At 34.5% G+C, this 11367-nt stretch overlaps 1 protein-coding gene across 1 annotated transcript; it reads right to left on the bottom strand.

Moving 5' to 3' along the window:
* Positions 1–2548: 2548 nt before the first annotated feature.
* On the bottom strand, positions 2549–11367 carry LOC117119217 (transcription initiation factor TFIID subunit 7-like). Its single transcript, XM_033264025.1, has 9 exons — positions 11340–11367; positions 10819–10911; positions 9701–9753; positions 8732–8812; positions 4574–4685; positions 4320–4378; positions 3644–3716; positions 3114–3173; positions 2549–2676 (listed from the first exon to the last, which is right to left on the bottom strand). The coding sequence occupies exons 1-9, from the start codon at positions 11365–11367 to the stop codon at positions 2549–2551; spliced, it is 687 nt and encodes a 228-aa protein (XP_033119916.1).

The following is an 11367-nucleotide window of genomic DNA, read 5'->3' as shown; positions in this document are numbered from 1 at the left end:
TACGTCTGTAAATAGATAAAATGCTGGATGTGGTGGTTATATTTTTTCTGCTTCATATTTATGTATTTATAGTTGTTTTCATCTTATACAGTAGGCCTATTAATTGACAAGGGCCTATTTTAGGTGTGTTACAAGCTAACATTGAATGTCTTGTGTTTGCACACGGGTGAGTGAAGACAATGGACTGCTCCATTTGGCTAGGCACTGCCTCCCAAGTGGGGCAGTCCATCTTTCCCTCGTGGGGATTTTCTTCCAATTGTACTCATAAACATTCACTATTTATTCATTTTGTTTTTTTATTCACTATTTACTTGTATATTTATATCGTATTTTGTGAGGAATTATTTGTACTTTGGATGCACCACTAGATGGTGAGTGCCACTCAACCAAAAGTGTTTTCAAATAAAGTTCAAGTTGAAGACCATGTTCAAAGTGGGGCCTCGGAGGTGCCTCCATTGAATAAATTCCCCGAGCGTTAATTTTTCCCGTAAATAAGAGTCCCCTAAACGATTGTAAACCAATATAATGGAAAGCAACATCATTCTACAGTATTAATGTTCTACTCCAGTAAAATTAAATTTACGGTTGGGATCATTAAGTCTTCATGATCATGCAATAACACATTAGGATGGTAATTATGTATTGTATTGTAGCTTTTCATTTACAGTGGAATTAAGAGGCTTATATTTGAGTATATAATAATAATAATAATAATAATATGTCGTTCTTATATAGCGCTTAATGCCTTTACAAAGCCTCTAAGTGCTTCACATTACTACCCCGGTCATTGGATCAAACACGTATGGAACACATTGAACACCAAATTAAATTATTAAGTTAAATTATATTAATATTCCATAATATTGCGGCTAGTAATCAGCGCAGTTGTGTTGGAACCTACCAGGTACCCACTTGTACTCCTGGGTGGAGAAAAGCAACCGTAGATAAAGTGCCTTGCCCAAGGACACAAGCGATTTGCGCAGTGAGAGTTTCGAACCCCCGACCTCGAGGTTGGGAGTCCAAGCCACAACCGATAGGCCAACCGCTTCTGCATCCAAATAACACAAATCCTCAAAAACCCTTCTCAACAATAAATGCCCCCAGGGCGTTATTCGAATAAAGATGGTAGTTTAACCAACTAAATTACAATCTCCATCCATCAACGTTTATGATCAATGAAAAAAAGCATTGTGCATGTAAACATGTCAACACTTGGTATTAGAGCAGCTCTATGCTTTGATGAATGATTTTCCAATTGGTTTTTCTCTGCCCTGTAACACCTCATCAGATTATTCAGCGATCAGTTCAGCTCATCAATTTCAGCTTGGACCAATAAGCACTTTCAAAGTTTCCATCTGAAAAAAAAGAAGATATATTATACAAATATTTACTGGGTTTTAATCTGGTCATAGTTACAAAATATAGCCCGAGGTGATCTGGTGGCTGTACTATATCCCGAGACAAAGTCGAGAAACATCGGACATCAACAAGGGCTATATTTTGAACTACGACCCGATAAAACCCAAGTAAATATTTGTTTTATATACCACTACATAGATTGTAGACATTAGAAGGCACAGCTGGAACTATTTCCCAGCTTTTAACCAATCAAATGCCTGGAATTTATGTAGTCGGTATATAAGTAAATTTATATAAGATCGATACAGTGCACATTATATTTAAGGTACTACTAGAAGCACTATTTTCTCATTGGATACAGAAGCAATTCACGCACAATGTGCAGCCTCCTCCGCTATTTGGAGTTCATTTATAAAAATGCATGGAATCAAGCACTCTACCATTTTCTTCTAGATCATTCATCTCCACCAGGTACCCATTTATACTCCTGGGTGAAGTTAGGAAAGAGCAGAAAAAGCATTGGTCTCAAACTGACAAAATCTTGATTAAAGTCCCAATGACCAAGACTGTGTCTATAAAACAACAGTTGTAATTTTGTGGAAGCATGCTGTAATCAAGGTAAACAAGGCAGTGTATAAATATACACAGCCTGAACTGGTTGGGAAGAGGTGCAATAGTCGAAAAACAAATAGTCAAAACAGTATACAAGTTCACTACAGAACATTTTTTTTTTCCAATATTTAATCAGCAATTAAAATTTAAAAATAAATGTACACTTATGGGAATTCACAAAAGTTTACCTCTTCTTCTCGTTTCTTCATCTCCACCAAGACTTCATCTAATTTTGATTGGAATCGTTGCTGAAAAATAAAAAAGTATTTTCTTAAGCAATCCTACTCATCACATGTTATGCTACCAGACTGCCCAGCCAGCACAGTCCCCCTATTTTTTTTTTAAATAAAAAAACTATAATTAAATCCAAATTTAAGTCTGAGAGTGCCATTTCCAGCTATCTATATCCAGCTACCTACATAACCACAACATTTTGTAACTCAGCCAGGGTGACATTGAAAATCACAAAAAAATTGTGTCGTTAAACAAAGTGGCTATTTTGAGTGCAGATAACTTCAAAAGAGAAGGGATAACAGTTAATCTGATGCCATATTTGTGTAATATGGGGGAATATAAGTTAGAATACCAAGTACTCCTGCATGCCTTGCTGGGAATCCCCGACCTCCATGATGTTGACGTCTTCTTCCTCTTCCTCATTCTCTGAGCTACTAACCTCTTCAAAGATCTGTTTCCAGTCATTGCCATCTGAAGAGAAATTATCTTGTTAAGTCCTAGTCTCACTATCAGGATTTATATGACAATTTTGCCATTAAAAATGCAAAATCATGTTAAAATGCAAGATGATGTTATATCACAAGTGGGTCCAGGAATTTGAAATACAGTGGGCCCAGGGGAGGACTTTCGAAAATAGAGCGTCAAAACAACTTCAGACCCACCATGGTTGGGGATGAGGGAAGAAAATGTACCATTATGCTACCTCTAGACATTCTCTGATTTTATATTTTAATATAATTTTCTTTTTTCTTTTTATAACCTTACAAAATCTAGGGAGGGGGGAGGGTGGTGGATGGGCTTGACTCCCTTCCTTGAATCCACCACTGATAACATACATAATTAACAATAATACGCAAACTCCATATTGTCTGAGGTCCCTAATAATATGTAATTAAAAACCAACATACCTATTTGTAATTCACTTTTTGTGTCTTCTTTGCCATCTTTATCAGGCAATACTTCCCATCCTTAAAAAAATATAAGGATTGTAACCATGTATAGGGACCTAGTTAACTAGCCCAAAAATAACACTATGAAAAAAATAAATAGATATATACATAGAACTGAACAAGAGAGAAAATGATGATAGTATCTGAAAAATAGAATTTATTTTAATTATTATTTTTTTTGTTAACATGACTGACAGACAGCACCAGTGACCACAAAAGAGAAAACTGACTTTAATATATCATTATTCTCCACATTGTAAGCTTCAACATGATGGGTCGTTTACTGGAATTGACTTGCTACTGTATTACCAAAGTTACGAATAAATGTATTACGGCTTTTCTGCCTAAAGTATACAATACTGCCACATTCATATGTTAATTACTCATTTAGTGATGCTGGTTTTAGGATGGCAAGCGTCAAATGCTGCTGAGAAGTTCAAAAAATAGATAAGATTACTCAAAATAGTATAAAACAGATGAAAGGATACGGACTTTGATAGCGGTACTGTCCATTCTCAATAGTCTTTTAACTTCTTTCTCAATATCTGGTGATTCAATGTACTACAAGAAAGTAAAAGAATAAATATTGAAATTTATTTAAGGCATCAATCTTTAACAATTTTATTCTCGTATCCAGTTAAATGAACTAATACCAGTGACATATCTAGGGGTGTGCTGGGGAACAAGCCGCACAAAATAGCTTGCGAAAACCCCTGTTGTCCCCCCGCCCCCCTCACAAATGTCTGAAGCAAAAAATCAATTCAAGCAGTTTAAAAACACCTCATTTTGCGGACTAGGCCCCCTCAATTAACCATTGAGGCCCCCACTCTACATTCGTGCACCCAACCCTTCAGGTCCCTGATTTCAAGACTGCTAGATACACCACTAACTACTGTAATACCAGGTTCAGTGTACCACAAAAAGAAAGTAAAAACATTGATATGCATTTCCTATTGAGATACCATCATCTTCAAAATACTTTGTTACATGTCGCAGGCAGTAAATATATGCAACAACACCACAAAGTGAAAGTGAATACACGCTGTGCCTCAAGAGCATGCACACACCATGACGTTGATGGCTACTGTAATATAAAAAATTCTTTACTACAGTTTTATTGGAACAGCTAAAAATAATAGTCAGAGTTACAGTAGAAGATTTTACCTTTTTCTTGGCTGTTTTCCTAAACCTCCGTTTTCTGACATTCTTTAGTGGTGGTGTTACTAAAAAACAAAAACAATTAAAAGATTGATTAAGCCTTCTCCTGAAGACGAAAAAAGCACTCAACCTGAAATATCAATACATTCTTATTGTTATTTGATATAGAAAACTTCATAGAATACTTTGAACCAAAATGTTATACAGTATATTTTAAAATGGTATATATTTATTAATCATTTGTTTTGTTTTCAACGCACATCCATGGTTCCATAGAAACTTCTTGTCGACTTTGCCGGTGTTCTTGTGCGGAGAAGGCTTTTCCTCTCGACCACTTCCACTGTCATCTCCTTCATTTGAACAAACAAGCATCTACAATCCAAAGACATGAGAAGATGTTAAATGCCCATATATAGTCATGATGTGCCTATATATGGTCATGATGTGATATTTCATGACCATACTGTATTTAGGGCATGTCACATGAAAAAATGGCTATGAATAGCTCTGTCATGAAAAACTCACTCAACTGCATTTAACAAAGTTCTGAGATAATCAACAAAACATGTTATTGTCTTTGCTCTCTCCACGCGTAAATAATTGAATCCTTATTTTCACACGATTTTAGAGATTTTATAAGTTCATTGTGTAGAACTTGTATTTTTAATTACTCTATATAATATGCAATATGTCACATTTATTGTTTTTTCATGACATACCAGGTCAATCACATGAAAGAAAAACATGAAAGACTCACTCAACTGCATTTCATTAAAAATATAATCACATTTAAATTTAATTATCTGCAATCTTCAATTTTTTTGAAGCCTAACAATCTAGTCCTAGATTAGACAATCATAAACAGGGTGCTATATTGAGTATGCATGCCATGAAAGAATCAACTCAACTAAAGTATTCATTGAATATAAAACATGTTATATTTTTAAATAATATTACTTATTAAGATGATAAGTGTATTATATCAACTTTTGTGAGTAAATTTAGGGTTAGGCCAATTTTTTTACTATGATGGCAGAGACATAGAATACAGAAGCATGCATACTCAATATAGCACCCTGTTTATGATTGTCTAATCTAGGACTAGATTGTTAGGCTTCAAAAAAATTGAAGATTGCAGATAATTAAATTTAAATGTGATTATATTTTTAATGAAAATTAAAAAAAAAAAATGATTTGCAATTGTATTTGTGGGTATTTCTACCATTATTTTCGGACAATGCTCTCTTTATTTTTTTTTCTTCAATGACTTCTCTGTTTAATCGTATTTTATCATTTTAAAAAAATTGTTTTCTATAGTTTCCTTTTTCAGAAATTCATCCTATTTTGTCTTTCACATAAAGGTGAAATATGTTGAACTGTATAAAATAAATATAATAATAAATAATAATAATAATAGGATAATCATAATTAAGTTAATAAGGTAAATAATAAGTTAAATATAAGTAATAATAATATCATAGGTAATAAATAGTGCCCTATAATAATCTATGCTTTTAGGTGGTCCTTAAAAAAAGGTCAAGAACATGCCTCCTTAATACCTATTGGGAGCTGGTTCCATAATGGTCCCCTGCCAGAAAAAAAGATCGATATCCATACTTTGCTAGTATGACTAATGCCAAAAAAGTATGAGATAATGTTTCCTTAATACCAATATTGTGCACCTGTAAAGATATTGTTTATAATGATTACATTGTGAAAGTAATGTTATATACATTAGACAATCGTTTTTCTCAATGATAAACAATATGCAGCACTATGTAGTTGAGTGGGTTTCTCAGGATAACCTATTACATAATAGGTATTAAATGCCAGTTACGTGAAGTCTTTCATAACATTTGCAGTTAAGTGCGTCGTTGCAAACAAAAGTAACACAGACTTGCAGTTGAGTGATATTTTAGTTTTTAAATTTCATATTTCCCGTTACAATTTCAAAAATCTGAATACATCACAAGGTGTGTTATGTCCCTAAAAGTGCAAAACGATGAAAAGGTGCATTTTGAAAAAATTGTCAGTTGAGTGGTTTTTTTCACGACAGGGGAGAGCTGTACCGTCAGGAACCCATCCAACAATTCATCGCATTTGGAAAGCTTTGAGCAAATCACAAAGGACTCTTGGTCTTCTATTATGCAACGTAAGAAATTACAACACTGACAGACCAATATGTAGGTACACTGTTCACTTCTAATATAGTACAATCGCAAATGAATGGAAATACTGCGTATGAAACACCAGCTTACCTGACATATATCTGCAGTTTTGAAGACTGTTTTCTTATCAACTGTCTTATAGGACTCTAATATTGTTGGTATGTCCACCAACTGAAAAACACAAACAAAAACAATCAGTAATATTATTTCCATTGCAATGATATACAGTAATTGTGTAACGTTTTGTAGTCTTTTATTATTATGATAATGGTAAAGAATGAATGATCAAAATGACAATGATGATGATAATAATGATGATGATGTGTTTCAAAGTCTTTGATTCAATTTACAAAGACACAGCTAAATGGATAGAGGCTTGCAGCTGCCTAGAGTTCCTGGAAGGACACAGAAGGACCAGGAGGCAAAGCCCTTGAGGGGGTCAGTTTTCATGATATTTACATGCCTTAATTAATTGATTTCCTATGTCCCATTCTAAATACATCTATAAAATGGAGGTCATTGGTTTCAAGTTTAAAACAAAACAAACAGCATAATACCCTGTCCAGACTATCAAAGTTTAATTGGAAAATAAAACATGTCACATGTCTAAATATGGTCATGATGACATCACATCATGACCATATATAGGCACATCATGGCTATTTATGGGCATACAGCAGTTTTTTTGTCAGATATTTTGATAGTGTGGACAGAGCTATATCTGTCTCTTATACACATCTAGATGTGTATTTTACGAACCTCTAGTACCAAGTGGTATTCGTTCAAAAAAAATTGTAAACTACTGTAGAGAAGGTGTGAGTTTCCACTACTTAACCTAGCCGACCAGTATGAACCAACGACCAGTGCAGCAGCGTATTCTATCGCAATCTAAGTGGTAGATTCTCTAGGCCCTGGCCCTAGCTACATTTACCTTCGATAAAAAACGAATTATTTTAATCGCTAGCTAGCATTCTTCCATTTAACAATATTGTTTTAATTTTCATTAAAACGTATGTATACTTTATGGACCTTTCTGTCCTGTTTTGTAGTTTTTAGATCGCTCAATTGTGTTTTTACATGCACTTCGCGACAATCTAGCTTCGCGGTTTCAAAGAAGTTGCTGACTTCCACACACTTTTTTATTTCGTCATCGTAAACATGTGCGCTCATTTTAATGACTGGCGTTGGTGGTAGTTCGTTGAAATTGAATTAATAGCGACTATTAAAGCAGAAATAGAAAAGATTGAATTGTCAATAAATAAATACAACAAATCTGATTTTATTATTAAGAAAAATATACATTATCACTTTGAAAAATGTACGCAATCGGACTTTTAACGTTATTACTTGGTCGATGATGCAAAGGGCAAAGGTCATTGGTAATATCGACTATTCGTAAAACGGACGTTTGCTGGGTGTTTACCCAAAATATTACAAATAATTTCTGAAAACCAGACGAATGAGACTACTTTGATGCTGTTGTTAGCATTGTTGAAGTACTTGTTGCCAGCCAGAAGATGATAATAGTGGTACAATACAACAAAGCTGGCTTAGATGCCTACGTTACGTAATCGTGTCCTTGTAATCCGAGCCGACTTTACCGTTAAGCAAGTTAATTTACCATTATTCTAGTAAAGTTAAGTCACTTAAGTGACTTAATTCCTTTAACTAGCTATAATTGAGTGGTTCACGTCGAACTTTTAACTAGTTAAGTGGATGTATATCTAGATAAAAGTTCGACGTGAACCAAGCTAATGCAGTTGAGTGGGTTTCTCATGATAAACTATTACATAATAGGTAATAAATGCCAGTCAAGTTAAGTCTTTCATAACATTTGCAGTTGAGTGCGTCTTTGCTGACAAAAGTAACACAGACTTGCAGTTGAGTGATATTTTAGTTTTTAAATTTCATATTTCCCGTTACAATTTCAAAAATCTGAATACATCACAAGGTGTGTTATGTCCCTAAAAGTGCAAAACGCTTAAAAAAGGTGCATTTTGAAAAAATTGTCAGTTGAGTTGTTTTTTCATGACAGGGGAAAGCTGTACCGTCAGGAACCCATCCAACAATTCGTCCCATTTGGAAAGATTTGAGCAAATCACAAAGGACTCTTGGTCTTCTATTATGCAACGTATGAAATTACAACACTGACAGACCAATATGTAGGTACACTGTTCATTGCCACCAGACTTCTAACATAGTATAGAATCGCAAATGAATGGAAATACTGCGTATGAAACTCCAGCTTACCTGACATATATCTGCAGTTTTGAAGACTGTTTTCTTATCAACTGTTTTATAGGACTCTAATATTGTTGGTATGTCCACCAACTGAAAAATACAAACAAAAACAATCAGTAATATTATTTCCATTGCAATGATATACAGTAATTGTGTAAAGTTTTGTAGTCTTTTATTATTATGATAATGGTAAAGAATGAATGATTAAAATGACAATGATGATGATAATAATGATGATGATGTGTTTCAAAGTCTTTGATTCAATTTACAAAGACACAGCTAAATGGATAGAGGCTTGCAGCTGCCTAGAGTTCCTGGAAGGACACAGAAGGACCAGGTGGCAAAGCCCTTGAGGGGGTCAGTTTTCATGATATTTACATGCCTTAATTAATTGATTTCCTATGTCCCATTCTAAATACATCTATAAAATGGAGGTCATTGGTTTCAAGTTTAAAACAAAACAAACAGCATAATACCCTGTCCAGACTATCAAAGTTTAATTGGAAAATAAAACATGTCACATGTCTAAATATGGTCATGATGACATCACATCATGACCATATATAGGCACATCATGGCTATTTATGGGCATACAGCAGTTTTTTTGTCAGATATTTTGATAGTGTGGACAGAGCTATAGTAAAATAATATACAGTACAGTACACTGTACTCTATTAATAACTTCCTGATGATTATTGTAATATCTGTATAGCGCCCTCTGTTGAACTAGGTCCAACAGAGGGCGCTATACAGATATTACATCATTATTTCATTTCATATCATTTATTTATTTAGACAAGTGTCTTGGAGCCCCAAAAGCAACAAAATCACCATGACAAAAGTCTGGAGCCCTATTATAAGCTTAACATGTAACTGGTAGGTATGGGAACTTCAAAACCTTAGATCACCCTTGGATATGCAGACTTGCTGATACATTATCTCTGTAAAATGTGAATGATATAATCAACTTAATTTTACCTTTGCTGCGAATGCTTCTTTGTCAAAGCGTACTGTTCCATGTCTGCCATCTCCTGTAGGTGAGAATTCAAAGTCATGGACCAATGGTAAATATCATCAAGTCATGAAAGTTACTACAAGTACAGTACATGCCCGAATAAGCGCCGTGATGCTTATAAAATTGTTGGAGTCTTCAGTGTGGTCCTTATTTGAGAGCGGCACTTATAAAAAATATTGGCGAGGCGCTTACCTGTTCCTATGTTACCTATCTCACGTATCCCCGTAGTTCAGTAGGCCTATCATAGGTCCTACATCATCATAAATAAATGTCTACAAAGAAATGCATGTGTCTTTATTGTGTAATATATTTTAACACTGTATACACTATATTTAAAACACTGTTTCTCAAAGTGTTTCATTACGCACAGGGTAATATATGACTGTACTCTCGATCAAGTGCTGCAGTGCTTAGCTAAAAAAATCAGGTTTGTTGCGACGCTTATTCAAGCATTTACGGTACTGTTTATTGCACTATTTTTAGGGGCACACACTACACCTACCATACCAGACACAATTTCTTGGAGAATGCAAGTTAACGAGGCACGAGAAACAGATAATTTTCAATGACAATCAGCATGCTGGCAGCGTCACTTCATCAAGCGATCTCAGAGACCTGGGGAAGACTTATCTGCCAGCAGTCATACAACAGTCGTAAGGATGCAGTACAAAGATAAGTTACACTATACATAGTAATATTGACAAACATACATTTATATAGCAGGGAATTGTTATTAGAAAATGGAAATTAATTGGGGAGGGAGAAATTTAAGCTAATTGTGTAATAATAGTTTTACACACATATTTACTACTACAGTCATAAAAGTAGTGTTAAAGTTCAAGAGCAACACTGAATACCTCCTAGCAGACAGCACTGCCACAGTAATTGGGATTTTTATTAGATTTAAGCCAAGTGATTTTCAAAACCCATGTGCTCTATATGTATGCATTGAATGATAAAAAAATATTGAATAAAAAAAAAGGTGCTCTATTTTAAAAATATTTTTTTATATTTTTATTTTATTTTTTTTAATTTTTTTTAATTGAATAAAAAAAAGGTGCTCTATTTTTAGTCAACATACCGTAGAATTCTATGGATATTTTATCCTTGACACTTGTGTTTCCCACATGAACCAGATGTCTAAGTTTATCCGCTGCATGCTGTAAAACACAAACTGTTTTTATTTAGATAATTTTGGAGATAATAGTTACAGTAATTCAATGTGGGTATTTTTTCAATTCAAGAAATATAGGCCTAGGCCTACAGTCAGGCCAGACTGTATAGTAAAAATCTGGCCTAGAAATCCGTCCGTTCATTTAGGGAAATAAGGGACAATTTCCGTGCATATTTTGCCAAAAATTAGGCTTTTTTTGACCTAATCTTTAAATAGGGTAAAGGTAGGAGAATAACCCATAACTTGCAGCATCATTGTGCTGAATTACGTATGGGCGTGGTCCGTGACTACTTACCAGCCGTAAAGATGCTCTTCTTGGTAGATAAATATTCACATCATTCCACAACGACAGGGGCTGAAATGAACCATAACATCGGGATAACCCTCTACTCTTCCGAAAGATGCAATGGGTTCTTTAAAGTGCACACAAGTCAGACGTATACACGGGACCTCCAT

This window comes from Anneissia japonica, unplaced genomic scaffold (assembly GCF_011630105.1).
Source record: "Anneissia japonica isolate Jap-2015-1 unplaced genomic scaffold, ASM1163010v1 scaffold2692_len624387_cov171, whole genome shotgun sequence".
In the NCBI taxonomy this organism is placed as follows: Eukaryota; Metazoa; Echinodermata; class Crinoidea; order Comatulida; family Comatulidae; genus Anneissia; species Anneissia japonica.
Note: the sequence above shows the minus strand (reverse complement) of the source record. Positions and strands in the feature narration are given on the sequence as shown.

Bases quoted from the DNA above. Each gene is read 5' to 3' on its own strand.
- LOC117119217 (XM_033264025.1), bottom strand. From the start codon at position 11,367: ATGGAGGTCCCGTGTATACGTCTGACTT. The intron at 9,754-10,818 runs GTATGTTGACTA...TCTCACCTACAG, and splicing joins AATATCCATAGAATTCTACG to GAGATGGCAGACATGGAACA. The intron at 4,686-8,731 runs GTAAGCTGGAGT...TTTGGATTGTAG, and splicing joins AAACTGCAGATATATGTCAG to ATGCTTGTTTGTTCAAATGA.